This window comes from Ovis aries, chromosome 23 (genome assembly GCF_016772045.2).
Source record: "Ovis aries strain OAR_USU_Benz2616 breed Rambouillet chromosome 23, ARS-UI_Ramb_v3.0, whole genome shotgun sequence".
NCBI lineage: Eukaryota > Metazoa > Chordata > Mammalia > Artiodactyla > Bovidae > Ovis > Ovis aries.
In genome coordinates this window covers 32,709,023-32,729,358 of record NC_056076.1, presented here as the reverse complement: position 1 = coordinate 32,729,358, position 20,336 = coordinate 32,709,023, and the positions used below count along the sequence as shown (strand labels likewise).

Here is a 20,336-nt window from a genome sequence, read left to right as displayed (position 1 = left end):
CTGGGTGTTCATTGGAAGGACTGATGTTGAGGCTGAAACGTCAATACTCTGGCCACCTCATGCGAAGAGCTGACTCACTGGAAAAGACCCTGATGCTGGGAAGGATTGAGGGCAGGAGGAGAAGGGGACCACAGAGGATGCGATTGCTGGATGGCATCACTGACTCAATGGACATGAGTTTGTATAGACTCTGGGAGTTGGTGATGGACAGGGAGGCCTGGCATGCTGCGATTCATGGGGTCGCAAAGAGTCGGACACGACTGAGCGAGTCAACTGAACTGTACATTTCCTCCCCTTGAGGGTAGGAATCAGATTTTAAGCCATCTTTAGTGCCTCAGGTGAAATAGGCATTATTAAACATTTAGGTCTTAACTGGGAAGTAAATCAATAAATTTTTTCTTTTGTATAAATGCCTTGACTTCAAAATTAAACAGTTTAACACAGGCTGGATGCTAAAACGAAATGCCTTTTTTTTTATAACTTCAAAATGTCCATCAATGGCTATTACCAACATGCTTACCATTCTTGTTCTTCAGATTAGGGTCTGCTCCACTTTTTAGAAGCTTTAAGGCACACTGTTTATGAGCCCGGTAAGCAGCACAATGCAAGGGTGTGTTGCCTAACTGATCCGAACAGTTAACATCAGGAGGATTCGGCCGGTTGAGCTAACAATTGAAGAAATGCAATGCGAATTATATGCTGAAGACAGTCTTTCTCCCATAAAACCACATAACAGATAACTAAGGTGGACCCTCCCGCTCCTGAGCCTGGGCAGCTGGGCTCCCTAGCATCTCGACCATCAGTGGCTTCCTGCTCGGAAAAGCGGTGAACCCACATCACCCTGCATGCTCCCCTCAAGCTGCTGTGGGGTCTCAGGTCCCACACTTCCCTGACGACAGACACCACACACCAAGCTGGGGCACTGGGATTCCACGAAGATCCACTCGCTCCTACCAGTCTTGCAATTCACAATTGTGACAACAGAATTACAAACTGGTCTACCAGAGACAGCCATTCAGAAGAGTTAAAACCATAAATGTTAAATGTGTAGATATTAAAGGGCTACTGAATTTGTTGTTCCCGGTTGACTCCTTTAAATACAATTCTTTACAGTCTCCATTTCAGAACGTTTAAAAAACGTTTTAGGCCCCATCCTTGGAAACCAGAGAAGCCTTTTCAAACAAGCTGAAATAACTTTAAGGCAAACAGCCGTGCTTCAGTCGTGAATTTAGAACACATTCAGAGTTTTGTGTTTAATGAGACTATTTTCAGGAAATGGAAACTGGAAAGTAGGTCTCCTAAGGACAAAAAAATAAAATGGGTAAAGTTTTCAACCTGTTCTAACATGATATAAATATTTCAAAACTAATGTCCCTTGTCTGTATGTTAATTTCTGGAAGTACAGCATACCTTTCAGAAGTAATTACTCATCAAAATTAGAGAAAGATATTCCTTTATAAGATTCTATACATTACACGTCAAGTTTAAATTGGCTTAATCATTAAAAAAAAAAAAACTACCCTTACATTAAATGTTTACCTTGAAAAACCAGATTCTTAACCATTAGGTTTTCAGTAGAAAGTGTGGAAGTAAATCAGAGAAAAACACCATCATGTAAAATGAATCCTGCTTAAAGTATCACCAGACTGTGTTTTTAGATATTTAAAGACTTCTGTTCTATTACTCTGATCTCGAGTATTTTGGTCCCACAGTTTGACTACGTTATGAACTCAACATTAGATCGAAAATTTCCCGCAGCGTAAAGAAACAACACATTTTTTTTTTTTTACCAGAGCTGTAAGTTCTGCTGTTCTGCCTTCTCTTGCTGCTGCTAAAAGTAATTCTTCAAGCTTTCTTTGTTGAGTCCTTTCTACAGCTGCAAAAGGAAAGGTACATATTACTCTACTTCTAGGCTGGATCCTATTAGCAAATATATCACAGAGATGTATAAAGAATAAAGGGATAGTGGTGAGAAAAGTCACAATGTTTTGAATTGTAATTCAAATGCTGTGAGACTTCATTATTATTCTCACTGCCTTAGACTTCAGATTACAGAGCTGAACTTCCCTCACGTTCAGATGAATTTATGTTTTCAATTCAGAGGTCTTTAAGTATGTTACTCACTATAATACCCATGACAGATAATTAAGAATTATCTTTTTATGCTGAAATATTATTATTTATGTGCCTTGGAAAGACATATTAAGTGGGGAGAGGAGCTCATATCTTCCAGATCTTTAGAATGTGAAAAGTAATAATAAGAAACAGTGTTACTAGGAAGACATTATTATTGTTCAGTTGCTAAGTCGTGTCCAACTCTTTGCAACCCCATGGACTGCACCAAGCCAGGCTTCCCTGTCCTTCACTGTCTCCTGGAGTTTGCTCATACTCATGTCCACTAAGACATACAAACCATATAAATATATTTAGGTTTATATATCAAGTCCATATTTTTATAAGAATATTTTATGTCCTTAACAAATACTATAGCATTTACTACATGCCAAATACCTTTCAAAACACTTAAAAAATATTAACTCACTAAATCTGTGTAGCTACTCTTTGACGCATTACTATTTTGCCAGTTTTATAGGTGAAGAAACTGAGGCAGAAACTTAACCTAAGGAACTTAACCTAAGTCACAGTCAGGACATGGAGGAGCTGGGACTTGAACTTGGGCAGGGGGGTTTCAGAGTACCTGTTCTTACCGTTACTCTGTGCTGCTCATACTTGCAGGGAATGAGAGCAATCTGGTTTAAGAGAGTGGAATATGTAATAAGGTCTCATTTCTACTATATCTGAGTTCTGTTTTGGCTTCCAGAAAAGAAGCAATTTCATAGAAAGGTTAGCAATAATCCCTCTTAAAATATGTATATAATGTCCTCTGCAAAGGCTACAGGGGAGGAATATAAAAGCTTCCCAGGTCTTCCTGAGAAATAATGAACATTTATTAATAGTTAGTAATTACTATGCACTAACAGTTGTTCAAGACATGACGCATGCCCCTGCATTTCAACTACAGGAAACACAAAGCTTGAATACTCCAATAGCTGGAACCAGTTTAGCTTTGTCTAAAGAACTAACCTTACTATATACCAGCATCTGCTATTCTCACATTTTTATTTCCACACCCAGATCCCCTCCCTCTCCATCTTGGAAGAAGGCTGCCAAGCCTCCACACAGGCTCCCAGTACTGCCTTCTTTCGCTGGAACTGATGCTCTTCAGCCTTTCTTCTCACTGGTTCTACAGCCACCTGTCTGGGAGCTTTTGAGAACAGTCCCTAGCCTTCCTTACATACCTCTGCTACTGCATGTATTTCCCAGAGCTGCACTTTATCCCCACAGTCATGCCTGGAGTCAGATACCTGTTCTTACTCTGTGTATCCTAGGCACTTATGACAGTATCTGACACAGTGCATGTTTAGCCAATAAATAGTCTCTGAATACTCAAACAACGCTTAATAATGATCATTCCAGACTTTAAGGAAGGGTCATTATGTTTCCCTACGACTTCTCTCTAGATTGTCTAGGCTCATAAATGAAGGAAAACAGGATCTAGAGGTGAAAACTCTGCTTATGTTCCTGTCCTATACTCATTCTGGATACTGAAAAAAAAAGACTGTTGGTCTAGCCAACAAAAACAAGTACTCCAGTTGAAGGGACTTAAAGTTTCTAGAGTGCCAATAATATTCTATTCCTTGATGTGGGTGCTGTTTACATGGATATGTTCCCTTGTGAAAACAGCAAGCCATACATTACTAATGTGTACTTTTATCTCTATACTTTATACCTCAAAAATGTTTTTAAAGCCAATACTCTACCCCCAAAATAATTTGTCCTTTAAATTTTAAATGTTATATGACTGTAAACTAGCTCTTTTCAATCAGAATTCAGAGTTAGGGAAGACCCCAAAGATCATGAAGCCGAACTCTATCCTGACAAGACACTCACATACATGCCCAGGGTAGGTTGAATAGCAGTGCACCTGAAATGCAGGTGAGAAACTAGCAAATATACTCATTAACAGAAAATCACCATTTTGCAATTTCTATAGTAATAAGTGATTCGGGCAAGAATTATCAATGAACACTAAAATCATTGATCTGAAGTTTGTCGGTAATCAGGATATTTACCATGGTCTCAATTTTTCTCCCCAAGGATTATTTACTAATTACAAAAGTGGGACTATGTACTAAGTACCTTTACAGTGGACTACTAATGATCAAAGATAATTTCACCAACAGTAGAACAAATGACATCAAGTACCTAAAACAATGCATTTGTAGAAAGCATACAACCTCATCCTATGTCAACTACAATGTACGCCAAGAATGGATAGCCTGAATCTAATTTTTATGAGAAGAGAAAAGCCCAAATTGAGAGGCACTCTGCAACAGTAATATTATGATATTGATGTTAAATCTCATGAAGTTGATCATTATATAAGGAAATATCCTTGTTCTTAAGACATACAAACTGAAGTATTTAGGGCTAAAGTATCATGTCTGTAAATTACTCACTTATAGCGTAGGGAAAAAATTAGAAGTACATAAGTAACATTAAATAATGTAAACCAGATGTAGCAAAATGTTAGTAACTGGTGACTAAGTGCAGATGTACAAGTGTTTGTTGTATTATTCTTCAAACCTTCCTATAGGTTAGATATTTCTCAAAATAAAAAAAGTCAAATGATATGAAGAAGGTACTAGAGTCCTCTCTAATACCTGAGAAGTAGTAATCTATCCTTTCCCAGGATTAGAAGTGTCTGGGAAGCTCACTGCATCTTTTAAGGCAACCCAGGCCACTATTACAGTAGACTGCACCCAAAGATGAACTCCCTGGCACTCCATTAACTAGACTCTCAGCTGGCCCTGGTCAGCCTCAAATAAGAAAATCCATCTTCCAATGTAACAGCCCTTGAAGTACTTGAGTATGATTGCTGTATCTACTAAAGCCTGTCCTTCTGGGGTGAAACGTTTCTTATCTCTACATGCAAACCTGTGATAGGATTTCTGGTCTCGGTAGGTTGTGGATGCACTCCCTGTAGTCTGACCCATTGATCGTGTTAGCCACAAATGATACCACACCTGGCTAAGGGAATCAGAGCAAAATCTCTCAATTTCTACTTCCACTTCCCCAGCCAGGATCATACTGTAGCTGATAAATCATAGAGCCCATCACGTCAACCAAACTCTTGCCCTTAACACAGCTGGGTTGTGAGGGTGTGAAGTCGGGTGCTTAGAGCATGTCTTTACAACTAGCCCCATTAAATGTCAACTTGTCACGCAAACCCAGTATCCCAGTCCAGCAGTTCTGGGTTCTCATCTTATTGCAAACAAAATGATAGAACAGTCATTACAAACACTTATTACAAACAGATAGTACCTCATCCTCCCAATCAGATCACGGTTTAGTAAATGGCAGGGATCACATCTAGCATGTTCAATTTCCCCCAAAATCACATAATACTGAGCCTTATAGAAGATGTTATGCGTTGATTTATTAAAAATGAATATTAAATGCAAGAGCGAATTAAAATACTGACCTAAAAGGTGTCTGACAAGCAGACATTACCTTATAACTAGAGAAACAAGGGAGATTTTAGGTTTCAAGGCCAACTGGAAAGTAATAAAAACCAAGACTGTGCCTTGTCCATAGATAAAAATACTACTATAATAAATAAGTCAATGCCCTTCAAATGAAACATTTTCGTGCCCTCCTCTAAACTGCAAAGAACAAAGGATGTGTGTGAAACTGCAACTTAAAATTCAATACCTTTATTCATAAGGGAGTAAATAAGAACTCTTCCCTTCTCTCCTACAGAAACACTACCCAAAATAATTACAGCCAAAACCCTGGGTATCTGAGTAACAATCCTAACAAACGAAGTTTCCTGATGTAAGCATTGAGATATTTTTGCCTTAAACTATTTTTAGAGAAATCCCTCCTATGTCTTCGTAAATGTAATTGAATCTTTGAAGTTCATCCAGCAATGAAGCTGATCCACAAAGAAGTTACTGTGACCGTTGTGTTACAATGATGCCCTCAGGATAACAGAGTGGCCAGAGCTCTCCTTGCCAGAATCACACGACTCCCAGGAACCACACACTTCTAGTTTCCCTGTTCTATGCTCCTATATTCCTATATTATCACACTTTTGCTGCCTTTCAGCTCTACTCTCTCATGTCGCTAATTTTTACTTTTAATTATACTGGAGATTGAATTTTTAAAACTTGCCATAATGTTATATAAAGTAAGAATTCAAAAGCTCTGAGGAAGCTCTCATACAGTTTTACATCCAATCGATGACTCTCAAATTACAGTATCTTTGGAGCACAGGCTCAGTGTCATCTATTTTGGCGTCTCAGAAGCCATTTTCTACTTATATCCTGGGCCATGGCTATAATGAAGATAAATGCTGTCTCGAGTAAGATCTGTAATATTTACCTTCAAGCATGTTTCTGATTTCTTTGTCATGAGTGACCTCCTTTGCTGTCTGTCCATTCCCATTAACAACAGTAGTATCAGCGTTGTGCTCTAAAAGAAGCATTACCAACTCCTAAAATAGCAGAGAAATTATTTTTAGCTATTATTAAACTAAAACTTTTTGTACTATAGCCCTTATTCAAATTTCTAATTACTACTGAATGTTTACAATAGAAACGATGATTATGTAGGAATCTTTAAAGTCCTTCAGCTCTGTTTAAATTAAATGACTACTAAGTAAGCATCATTAATGGAATACTCTACAGCTCAACTAATTGTGATAACTGATGACTGCCTACACAGTAGCCAATCTCCAATTAACACAGACCACTTCTGTAACTGATTTTTAAAGTAGATTATCTGGTTGTTTTACCAAATTGATTCATGTGGTCACACTAAATATGAGTTAACAAAGCTATTACTTAAAGTAGTAATTTAAATTAGATAATTAGAGCAGACAATACATTCATTTAACATTATTCCAAGGCCTGTTGAAAAAGAATAAATTCTTCAGCAGACTTAGATCTTTTAAAAATTAATTTCAATGTTTATAAGAAACAAGACATAATTTTCTGAAGTGATACAGACTGATGGGATACGACACTAACAAAGGGACGGGTTATAATGAAGCACATGACCTCCCAAAGTCAATTTTCAACAGCGGAGTATCAGCTACACCCTTCATATTTACTCTGAGTGGCTAACAGCTCTCTTGGGAATTTGAAACTAATCAGCCCAGTATCACTGGTTCAGTTATATAACTTAAGACAGTACAGGTGGATGAGCATGCAAGAGATTTACAGGAAACTATTAGAGATTTGCTGTTTAATTTCACCAGGGTGTGTAGCACTCAGGCAGGGGGTGTGGTAACACTCGCTCTTTAGTTCTATAGGAAGACAGGATGAAACACAGTGCTACCCTAACTAACCTCTAGGTTGACAGTACACTGATACCTGCAGGAATTGATATTCTGTGTCATTACATGTTATGTTCTCCTATGAGTTTCCTTTTTCCACAGGGCCATACAATTTTTACCCTTCTTTAAATAGAATTTTTTGTAGTTTTAAAAAAAAACAAACCTTAAATACACATGCAAACACAGACAGGAAAACAAAATACTTATTGTCCTGGTCATTCCATGACCACCACAAACATTTTGGCAGGTTTTTTTCTAATCATTTTTCCCATGTATAAGTTTGAGATTTTTCTAAAAAAATATAATTTTATTTGTATGACACAAGTTATATTCCACTTGCCTAATATATCATTTTCTAGGCTATTATAGTGTTCATGAACATACTTTTCACTAAATATTCTATAAAATGTACTACCACATTTTACAAATAGAAAAATTACTAAAAAGTGTAATATGTTAGTAAATTCTTACAAAATATCTTCGCATTTCCTATCTTTTTAAAGGAAAGATTTTGGGAGAAGTGTTTTCATGCTTCATGCAGAGAGTTCGTATTAGTAAAGAAAGTAGAACACAGAATGATAGAAAATATTTATAAATCATATCTGAAAAGGAAACCGCATGCAAGATATATGAAGAACTTTTTACAACTAAACAATAAAAAGATAATCCAATTAAAAAACGGGCAAAGATAAAATGAACAATCAGAAAAGAAAATTAAGAAAAACGATTCCATTTACAATGGCATCAAAAAGAATAAAATGCTTTGATGTAAACTTAAGCATGGAGATGAAAGATCTGTACACTAAAACTACAAAATACAGCTGAAAGAACTTAAAGACATAACTAAGTGAGAAGACATCTAGGAGTCATGAATGGGAAGACAATATTGTTGAGAAGTGACCACTACCCAAAGCAGTCCACAGATTCAACGTAATCCCTATCAAATCCCAATGATTTTTTTTGTCCAGAAACAGAAAATCCCACCCTAAAATTCACATGGAATCTCAAGAGACTCCAATCACCAAAACAATACTGAAAAAGAACAAAGTTGGAGATCTCACACTTCCAGATTTCAAAATTTACCTCCAAGCTGATCAAAGTAATCAAGACAGTGCTATAATGACATAAAGACAGACATATAGACCAATGGAAGAGCACAGAGAGTCCAGAAATAAACTCTCACATATGCGTTCAAATGATTTTCGACAAGAGTGCCAAAACCATTCAAAGGGAAAAGGACAGTCTCTTCAACAAATGGTGCTGGGAAAAACTGGATAGTCACATGTGAAAAAATAAAACTGGACCCGCATACTTTACACCACATACAAAAAGTGACAGAAAATGGATGAAAGACTTAGTGGAAAACTTAAAACAAAAACTCTTAGAAGAAAACATAAGAGGAAGCTACATGACATTAGATTTGGCAATGATTTTTTGGATACAACACTAAAAACATAGGCTAAAGAAAAATAAACTAGACTAAATCAAAATTTAAAAATTTCTACAACAAACAGCAGTATCAAGAGCGTGAAAAGGCAATCCTGAGTGGGAGAAAATATTTGAAAATCATGTATCTGATCTAGGATTTATATCTAGAATATGTAAATAACCCCTAAATAACTCAACACCAACCAACCAAACTATCGATTTTAAAAATAAGCAAAGAATCTGAAAAGGTCACATACTGTATGATTCCAACTACGTGACATTTGGGAAAAGGCAGAACTGTGGAGACAAGAGAAAGATCAGTGGTTTCCAGGGGTTGGAGTAGGAAGAGGGATGAACAAGGAGAGCATAGAGGATTTTTAGGGCAGTGAAAACACTGTAATGATAGACACATTTCATTACATTTTTCTCAGTGCACATACAACAAGAGCGAACCCTAAAGTAAACTACAGACTTTGGGTGGTTGCAATGTGTCAGTGTAGGGTCATTGCTGGGAGCCTGCGTGAGGAATCCCACCTGTGACAAAGGTCATGAGGAAGGAAGCCCGACAAAATGCAAAGGCACGATCCGGCTTCGGGGGTTCCCCCTGAGTTTTCCTGAACATCTACCCCCCAAAACCAGAGTCTGCCTGCTTTATTACTGTGCTTTTCATTCTTCTGACATTCTCTGGAAAAAAGTTAATTCAGGGCTTCAGTCTCCTGCATCAACTCAAACCCCTTTGATGGCTCTCTAACTTGCCTGACAGGTTCCCCCGGACGTTTTACAGCTTGTAAATTGCTTACAGCCCCTCAACTGGGAGAGGCACAAAGCTTAAAGCATCTTAAAGATACAGAGCCTGTTCTAAAGAGCTAAAAATTATATTGGTGACAGGTTTTCACTGTTGACTCAATGACTGCTGCCAGGCCTCCATATTCTTTATCTTTTAGGCACCTGAGGGATATTAATCAATGTAATCGGGATGCAGAAATAGGAATATAGTAGTTTTGATGTTAGCAACACTAGACTTTTGAGTTACTTTTCTTTGTTATAAATCACTGTACTCCTTTTACTTGTTATAAATTGTTGTATCTTTGCTATGTAAGAATGTAACTTTATTTAGTGCTTTCTGAGAGCGGCACCAGACTTTGGGAAGGACAACACTGTTAGAGCAAATAAGTCTTCTGGTTGACAAACCCTTATCAGAAAAAGGGCTGTAAAATGTTAATTGGCCCTCTGGCCAGAAGATGATGTAAATCACCTAAGACTTGTGTATACAACTAGGTATGCAAAGAGAGAGCCTGGTCTCGATAAGAGTCAGGGCTGCTGACGCTGCATAATTTTATATTATCCATTGATCTCTATGTACAAAAAAAGGTATAAAAGGCTTTTCTGGACAACAGAGGATGGGCCAGTCATTGGACTGGTTTCCCCCGTGTCTTTACTCTATTTTCTGGCTGAATTCCCATCTGGGGCATGGAGGCTCGCCATGTCTACTTACTTGCCCCGGCTTCTAAGATCCACGCGAGAGGGAGCCCAAGGTGGGGCACCCAAATGCTATTCAAGAGGACGCCGGTGGCCTAATGTAGATGGTGCAAGTTCCTTGCCTTGGAACTTTATTGGTTTTCCACGTAAACCAAGTTATTCAGCATCTTTTCTCCACTAAATTTTCCTACTATACTATTTCCTCTTAATTTCTTTTGTATTTCTAAATAAATAAGTTTTTCCTCGCCTACGCCGTCTCCCCTTCAAATTCCCTGGATCCACGGGGGCAGGACCCCGGCAGGTCATAACTTGCTTTAAGGGAAAAAAGAAAAAGGACCACCCTGGTGAGGAATGTTGATAATGGGATGCATGTGTGTAAGCACAATATACATGAGAAATCTGTATCTTCCTCTCAATCTTGCTGGGAGCCTGAAACTACTCTACAAATTTGTCTTTAAAATTAAATAAATAAATAAATATATGGGCAATGGATTCAACAGACATTTTTCCAAAGAAAAATGGCCAGTAAGTATATGAACAGATGCTCGATAAATCATTATGGAAATGCAAATTAAAACCAAATGAGATACCATTTCACAACTGTTAGGATGCCTAAAATTAAGACTGACAACAAGTGTAATTAGGATGTGAAGAAAATGAAACCTTCACACAAGGCCAGTGGCAAAGTAAAATGGTGTATAGCTGCTTTGGAAATCAGTTTGGCAGCTCTGCAAAATACTCAACATAGAAATACATGTGGTATGGCAATTCCACTCCTAGGTAAAGACACAAGAGAAATGAAAATATATGTCCATGACAAAAATCTTGCACATGAATGTTCAAAGAATATTCATAATATCCCAAAATTGGAAACAACCCAAATGTCCATCAGCTGATGGTGGGATAAATAAAATGTTGTTCCATACAATGGAAAGCTATGCTTAGTCGCTCAGTCATATCTGACTCTTTGCGACCCCTGGACTATAGCTCTCTGTCCATGGGGATTCTCCAGGCAAGAATACTGGAGTGGGTTGCCATGCCCTCCTCCAGGGGATCTTTGCAACCCAGGGATCGAACTCAAGTCTCCCACAATGCAAGCAGATTCTTTACCATCTGAGTCCACCAGGGAAGCCCAAGAATACTGGAGTGGGTAGCCTATCCCTTTTCCAGGGGACCTTCCCAACCCAGGAATCAAACCCAGGTCTCCTGCATTGCAGGCAGATTCTTTACCAGCTGAGCTACCAGGGGAGCCCTTACAATGGAATATTATGTGGCAATAAAAAATGAAGTACTGATATACACTATAATCATGGATAAGCCTTGAAAACGTTGTGCTCAATAAAAGAAGCCAGTCACAGAGAATCATGTGTTATATGCTTCCATTAACGTTAAATGTCTAGAATGCACAAATCTAAAGAGACAGTAAATTAGTGGTTGCCAGAGCCTGGGGAGAAGGGGTGATGGAATAACAGCTTGTAAGTACAAGATTTCTTTTTGGGGTAATCCAAATGTTCTAAAACTGATTTGTGTTAATGGTTGCACAGGTCTGTCAACATACCTGAATCACTGAATTGTATATGGGTGACCTGTAAAGTACATGAAACAGACCACAATCATGTGCCTATAGAAAGAGAGTAGAGATTATTCAAGCTGGGTACCACATGGCATATTCAAGTTAATGTGTTATTTCTCAATCCAGCTCATCTAATTGTTTCATACAATCTCTGCAGCTGCACTAGTGTTCTAGTAATTAATTGTCCCAATTCTCAAGAGAGTATAAGAACTAATGTGGTGGACTTCCTGTTAGGGAAATTAAAATGGAGGAAGTCTTGTTCAGGCTTCAGAAGCAGGAGAGAAGATCTCTGACCTTGCTTCTGACCTGCCTGAGCACTGCCTGTGTTCTCTACCTCCCAAAAGCACAGCTAGTCAGGCAGCACTTTAAATAAGCAGGGTAGTGGGGTCTTGGAATTGAGTCCCTAGAGGCCTGCTAACCAGGGTTTAATGATATCCTGTGACTCACACTTCAGTCGCTCAGTCATGTCCAACTCTTTGCGACCCCACGGACTGCAGAATACCAGGCTTCCCTGTCCATCACCAACTCCTGCTGGAGCTTGCTCAAACTCATGTCCATTGAGTCGGTGATGCCATCCAACCATCTCATCCTCTGTCATCCCCTTCTCCTCCTGACATCAATCTTTCCTAGCACCAGGGTCTTTTCCAATGAGTCGGTTCTTCACATCAGGTTGCCAAAGTACTGAAGTTTCAGCTTCAGCATCAGTCCTTCCAATGAATATTCAGGACTGATTTCTTTTAGGATTGACTGGTTGGATCTCCTTGCTCTCCAAGGGACTCTCAAGTCTTCTCCAACACCACAGTCCAAAAGCATCAGTTCTTTGGCACTCAGCTTTCTTTACAGTCCAACTCTCACATCCATACATGACTACTGGAAAGACCATAGCTCTGACTAGATGGACCTTTGTCAGCAAAGTAATCTCTCTGCTTTTTAATATGCTGTCTAGGTTGGCCATAGCTTTCCTTCCAAGGACCAAGTGTCTTTTAATTTCCTGGCTGCAGTCACCATCTACAGTGATTTTCGAATCCCCCAAAATAAAGTCTCTCACTGTTTAAACCGTTTCCCCATCTATTTGCCATGAACTGATGGGACCAGATGTCATGATCTTCGTTTTCTGAATGTTGAGCTTTAAGCCAACTTTTTCACTGTCCTCTTTCACTTTCATCAAGAGGCTCTTTAGTTCCTCTTCACTTTCTGCCATAAGGGTGGTGTCATCTGCATATCTGAGGTTACTGATATTTCTCCTGGCAATCGTGACTCCAGCTTGTGCTTCATCCAGCCTGGCATTTCACATGATGTACTCTGCATATAAGTTAAATATGCAGGGTGACAATATACAGCCTTGATGCACTCCCTTCCCAATTTGGAACCAGTCTGTTGTTCCATGTCCAGTTCTAACTGTTCCTTCTTGACCTGCATACAAATTTCTCAGGAGGCAGGTCAGGTGGTCTGGTATTTCCATCTCTTGAAGAATTTTCCAGTTTGTTGTGATCTACCCAGTCAAAGACTTTGGCATAGTCAATAAGGCAGAAGTAGATTTTTTTCTGGAACTCTCTTGCTTTTTCGATGATCTGATGGATGTTGGCAATTTGATCTCTGGTTCCTCTAGCTTTTCTAAAACCAGCTTGAATATCTGCAAGTTCACAGTTCACGGACTGTTGAAGCCTGGCTTGGAGAATTTTGAGCATTACTTTGCTAGTGTGCGAGACGACTACAATTGTGTAGTAGCTTGAACATTCTTTGGCATTGCATTGCCTTTCCTTGGGACTGGAATGAAAGCTGACCTTTTCCAGTCCTGGGGCTACTGATGAGTTTTCCAAATTTGCTGGCGTATTGAGTGCAGCACTTTAACAGCATCATCTTAACTCACAAGATAAAATAAACAGCATTGTAAAAAGGTTACAGTAAAACCAGAGCTGCATTTTTGCATGCAAATTGATGGTGATATCCATTTGTGGCATGGGATTGTAAGCGGGAACCCTGGAACCTGCAATCTGAAGTCTCGCCCGTGGAGTGGAAACACTGCTCAAGACCCTCCCCCAATTAGGACTCCAGACTGCTGTTCCTCAGGGCTCCCGAGCATGCGGTCTAAGCCTGGATGCTGGTCAGCCCAATTTGGTGATGCATGTGCTGTTACTCTGCTCTCTCGTTTCTGTTTCTCTTTTCTTTTAATGACTGTATATTGAAATTAAGTTATACGATCCTCTATTAAATACTGAAATTGTTCATTTGGGTGTAATGAGTGGTTTCTTTTGTTAATGACTCCTTCAAACCTGAAACAAAAGTAAAACTTTCGGCCATGGAGAAACAGACATAGAGAACAGGCCTATGGATGAGGCGGGGGATGGGGGGGTGAGGTGGGGAGAGGAAGGAGAGGGTGAGATGTATGGAGAGGGTAACATGGAAACTTGCAGTACCATATGTCAAATAGATAGCCAATGGGAATTTGCTGTATGACTCAGGAAACTCAAACAGGGGCTCTGTGACAATCTAGAGGGGTGGGATGGGGCGGGAGGTTTGGGAGAGAGGGTATATGGGTGTACCTATAGCTGATTCTTGTTGATGTATGACAGAAACCCACAAAAATTTGCAAAGTAATTATTCTTCAATTAAAAAAATAAAATGAAAAAAAAAAAAAAAACCTATTTCCCTGGTTGTCTAGCAGCTAAGATGCTATACTCCCAATGCAGGGGATCCAGGTTTAATCACTGGTCAAGAAACAAGATTCCACATGTTACAACTAAGTATCTCACACTGTGATGAAATCCCTCATACCACAACTAAGACCCAGCACAGCCAAATTACTTGTTTAATTTAAGAACATTTTTTTTTTTAAAGAATTAATGTGGAGCCAGACTGATATAAATCCCCAAAGGGCTGGACTATGGAAAATGGGCAGAAGAAATGGTATGCACAGAGATAGACAGGTACCTTTAAGAAAACAGAATGTGCTTCAATTATGTGAAAACAGGCCACAGCGGGAATCAATGCAATGCAGAGGGTCGGAGCTGCTCCATGCAATCTCGGGGGTTTGGCAAGGGAAGGGACACCTTTGAAACAGTTCAGAGGAATGAAATCAGACTGCAAGTTACAAAGAACACCTGACCACCCTGTGAAGAAGAGCAAACGTTCCCCGAGTGTGGTCCCCAGACCTGCAGTATCTGCATGAACCATGGAATTGCCAGAAGTGCAAGCTCTTAAGCCCCTCTCAGACCTACTGAATCAGAAATGCCAGGGATAAGACCCAGAAACTTGTAGGTTAAGAAGCCCTCCAGGTGAGGAACTCAAGTGCTCAGGCAGAAGTCATCAGAAGAGGTTTTTATTTAAATCACAATTAGAAAAAAGAAGGCAGCTTGGTGATTGGATTCTACTGCAGGGATGGGAATGAAACACCCCTAACAGAGAGGTCACCAGTGATTTTTAGTATCTCAGTGGGTAGAGGAAGTTTTAATTTTCTTCAAGGGTCTGCTGTAGCATTATTCTTATATTTAAGGAAAAGAAGTTTTTAAGCCAAACTGTGCTTCTCTATGCCAACACTAAAGACCATCCTGCCCTCTAACACTGTATGTGCTCAGCTGTGTCTGACTCTCCACGACCCCATGGACTGCAGCCTGCCAGGCTCCTCTGTCCATGGGATTTTCCACTAAGAATACCAGAATGGGTGGCCATTTCCTCCTCCAAGGGATCTTCCCTACCCAGGAACTGAACCCACATCTCTTTCATCTCCTGCACTGGACCTAACATTTTGTACAGATAGCAAAAGATTAGCTGTAATCTTCATCCCTCAGGATCTAGAATTCCTAATATAGTCCTGAGCAGTCTCTGATGCTTTTTCACAAAATTTCAGCTCCAACCACTGTTCCCTAACAAGTTTCCCTCATGTCAGCTGAATATGTGGTTCTCTTCTGAACGGTCTGCCAACTCTCCACACTCATTAATTATTCAGTTAACATACTTAAGCTCTTACATTGTACAAGGCCCTCCACACGTCAGGGAAAACATATTTGGATGATGAATACGGAAGGGATCCGAGAAAGAGAAAGTGCTGACGAAAATCAGAGCTGAGATTAGGATACTGACTGGGGCATTGCTGGACAGGGTGGAATTACAAGGTTGGGGAAAAAAAAAAAAAAAGATTGGAAAAGGCAGTGGGAAACAGGGCAGTCCAGGTAAAAAGCAATGAACATGTTCTCAAGCAGTCAGTAAAAAGAGAATTTAAAGTGACAAGTACTTCAGTGACCAATACAAATACCGCATAAAGAACTTGTGTGAAGGAAGAGACATCCCACGTTAGAAACGCGAAATTCCAGATCCCTGAGCGGTGAGGAGCCCAAACACACAGCGAAGACAGAAGACCTGGATGCCTGGAAAGAAGTATGAGGTCAAGATAGATTTCCAAATAATCCTCCAGGAGAAACAATGAAGCCTTAAGTGCGGATGGGTTTCTTAGGGGGACAGTTTCAAGAGGAAAGAGAAGAATGATTTTTTTTTAAATCAGAGGAACACCTAAAATGAAAAGTAAGGAAAACGAGCAAATACAAACAGGTAGGAACCAGAAGAGCAATCAAGGATGCAGTGAGAGAAACGGGCTTCGCAGTGCCTTTTCCCAGAGGAAGGATCAGCTTTGTGAGAGCACAGCTCTGGAAAATATGGGATGAAACCTTAAAAACAGCGAATCCCTGAGACTTCCCTGGGGGTCCAGTGGTTAAGACTTCCTTCCCACACAGGGAGATAGGGTTCGATCCCTGATCAGGGAACTAGATCCCACACACCACAACTCACAGTTCATATGCTGCAACTAAGTCCCAGTACCGCCAAGTAATTAAATTAAAAAAAAATTTTTTTTAAGTTAAAGGAAAATGCTGGAAATAAGAGAAAGAATGCCTTTAATGACCTCAGTAGACATCAGAACACAGTTGAGAAAACAATCAGTAAATCTGAAGACAGGTCAACAGAAATTAGTCAAACACTAAGAGAAAAAAGATGGCGTGGAGGAAGGAAGTGGTAGGAAGAAGGGAAAAGAAAGGAGAGAAAACACAGAACTGAGCACCCGTTTAACAAATGCATAGTAAGTTACTGAAGAATTTGCATGAAGTAGTACCTTCTGAATCTAGCCAACTCACTCATTCATTACCTTAACTACAGCCACTTGATTTCTGATGTTTAAGTGCCACCTCCAGGCCTCTACTGTCTGGGGGGCCTGTCCCCACTGCTACCAATGGAGCAGATCTGCACAGGCAGATCCTTTTTCTTGGTGGCATGCAGGATTTTAGCAGATCCCCGACCAGGGATGGAACCCACGCCCCGTGCAGTGGAAGCACAGAGTCTTAACCACTGGATCACCAGGGAAGTTCCCCACAACGCAATTTCCTAAAGGCAGCCCTGGACCTCAGAGGACACAGAAACAGTTTCTCAGTGGTGCTGGGGCCTTTTCTGCCCACGATTTCTCAGTGTTTTGGTAGATGATGCATCTCCAAGCCCTCCCAGGGCACAAACTATCTGGTATGATCCATATTCAACTCAGCATGCCTGCTGATTTAAAACCTTCAATTATCTGCCATGGCATTTCTGGCATTTTGTCCCCTATAATGGGGGCCACTGCTTTGTTCATGCTGCTAGGAGCCTTCCAGATACACCTCAACTTGTACCATCAAAAGAAATCAACAATGGTCAGAAGCCAAAGACAGATGCTCCAATAAAAGTCATGATTCCTTGTCCAGTCTCTGGACCTGATTCAATTTCAGACTTAGAACTATGTTATCGAAGGAGAGGCCAGACCCTGGAAGCGAAGATTCTGCAGCCCCAAAGCAAATATTCATTCATAAATCTCTCAGACCATCCCCAAAGGGACCAATGACCATTTACTCAAGTAACTGTACACCAGGGAAAGGGAAAACCCAAACATTTCACAAGTTACTAAGTATAAGATGCAAGAGACTCAGCATTATCTGGCCCTTCTGTTAGACACAAGGCACACAGAGGAGTGAGATAATAAAAGACACCTGGGCCAGGTCCGCTTCAGAGCGTATGCACTGAGTCCACAAACACATCCAGAGGACCCTCTCCAGTCCCTAAATGTGTAATCGGAGCAGACATGTTAAGCTGTTGGCAAACACTCACATCCCTGCCTTGGTCTACAGTGTAAAAAAGCCACACGGAAGGCTCTAAGTCTGCCCTACCCGATATCCCGGCCAGGATAAATAAAGACCAATATCCCACTTGGAGAGGATGACAGCAATTAGTGCCACCCTTAAAACCCCGAGTATGCAGGGCTGACGGTCCCTACAATGCTTCTATTTAAGTCACCACTCTGTCACTGTGAAACCAGAAGGAAAGCAGAGGACGGCAGTGGACTCCCACAAACTCAACCAAACAGCCCCAATTCTAGCCATTCTGCCAGATGCCAAATCTTTGCTGGAGCTGGTTAATACTACTTAAGTACGTAGTACACAGCAACTGATCTGGCAAACATATTCCTCTCTATCCTCACTAAGAAGAAAAGACAGAAGACACTGTATTCACACAGACAATGGTACACATTTACACTTGTAATTCTGCCTCAGAACCATCTGGGCATCCTGCAGAAATCACCCTGGTCCACTTCACCAATGATGTCCTGGTAACAAAACCAGATGAGCAAGGAGGAGAATGCTGAAGGTCTTAATAAGATATATGTGCTTCAGAGGGTGGGCATCTTATGATTCAGGGGCTTTTTTCGCGTCAGTAAATTCTCAGGGGTTTAGTGGTACGGGTAACGTCAGGACACTGCTCCCAAAGTGATGAACTTGCACTTCCATCTTGCACTTCCTGAAACAAAGGAGGAAGCACAACGCCTTCATTCAGTTGCAGGGACAGCATATTCCACATCTAGCAGAAACGTTCTGATTCCTGTGCCAGATGAGAGAGGAGACCTGAACATTTAGCTCCTGTGTCAAAAGACCAGGAAGCAAGAAGAGTCACCATCTTAGTAGAGGTGATTAACGTGAACATCAGAAGAAAGGAGGACTGTACACAACAGAAACACAGGACCACACTTCATGTGCAGATGATACACTGAAGGGTGTCTCCTGGTGTGTCCTTGTCCAACTTTGACAGTAAATGGACAAGTGTAACACCCCAGTCTAAGAAGGCATGATATCCAAGGACTGGGACCTCCAGGCTTGGGGGCCTGAGCCCCACCCCCAGGTAAGCCCCAAAGACAAGATCTGCGAGCCGAGGGGAGGGGGGGATCTAGAGCACGTAGTCCAAGAGGGAGAGGAAGATTCATCTGTGGCCCCAAAGCTGATTACAGCAATGGGAGCTCCCCACGGTCAGCTGAGGCCGCCCTCGTGGGAGGGTCAGCTTGACCCCAGCCTCTGCTCACCCCTCCTTTCAAAGGTGTGACTCTTAGCACTTTGATAAGCCTGTTGCACACTAACCTCCATCTCTGCCTTCTCAGAAGCTCAATCTACAGTCTACAAGAAATAGCAATGTTTATACCTAAATTTTAGGAATATCATGTTGTGGTAAATGCAACAATACACATCAAGTTGTCTGGACAGTGCTCGACTCACAGAAGACACTCAATCTTTAAGCATGAGAAAGCATACCCTAGGGAACAAGACAGACAAAGCTTATGCAGATGCCAGGATTATCTGTATCCTCTAGATTCCAGGTGAGAGATACAAAATACTTGAGACACAGAACACAGGAAGCCTTGATTTCTATGTAGTCTCAGCTCCAGCAAAAGATAGTAAGTGCAAACGAAGGTCCATACTACAATCCAATCGCTAACTGTATTGACTGTATTCCAATATTCAGTTGATTGTAGGAGATGTAAAAACCCCAGAAAGAGAACTGCATTTGAAAAATACAGAAACAAATGCTAAATACAACATCTTAAAATCCTGAAATATTAATTTTTATTACAGAACAGTAGAGGTCGCTAGTGGGCCAAGAAAAGCCTACAGGTTCCTTATAAAATTTTGGAAGCTGCATTTTATATATTTGACAGGATAAGAATTTAAAGTGCTTTGTAACAAACCACATCCCTTTTCAACTCCTCATTCTATTTATCAAATCACCACCCAATCATAAAACTATCTCCGTGGTAAAAGATCACATCAGAAGAGGATAATTTGATTCCTTTCATGAGTACAATTAGAAATTAAACATTTTCAAAATTTAATCATGCTTAGATATTGAGCACATAAATTTTTAATGTTTTGTCCGTGGCACGACCATTTAGCTTCAGCTCAATCTTATTTTCTAACACAAGTGATAACATCACGTGTATGCTAATGTTCAAATCAAACTAAGGCCTAATTTAGCATGGTCTTATGTTCCAAGTTCAAGGAAATAGTCAAATATGCAAAGAAGCCAGCACAGACCAATGAACTGATTGGATCTAGGTAATTACACAGATGGTAATTATGCAGTAAGACTGGTGCTTGTGGAGGATACAAACTAAGTGGA

General features: G+C 40.3%; 1 protein-coding gene across 2 annotated transcripts in view; it reads right to left on the bottom strand.

The window, feature by feature from the left end:
* The window catches only part of OSBPL1A (oxysterol binding protein like 1A), a 221,838-nt gene that overhangs the window by 172,090 nt on the left and 29,412 nt on the right, over positions 1–20,336 (bottom strand). For both annotated transcript variants that reach the window (XM_004020467.5, XM_012103464.4), the window contains exons 6-8: positions 6,448–6,559; positions 1,791–1,876; positions 521–665 (exon numbers count right to left, since the gene is read on the bottom strand). In XM_004020467.5, the coding sequence (XP_004020516.1) occupies positions 521–665; positions 1,791–1,876; positions 6,448–6,559 (343 nt within the window). The remainder of the gene's footprint in view (positions 1–520; positions 666–1,790; positions 1,877–6,447; positions 6,560–20,336) is intronic.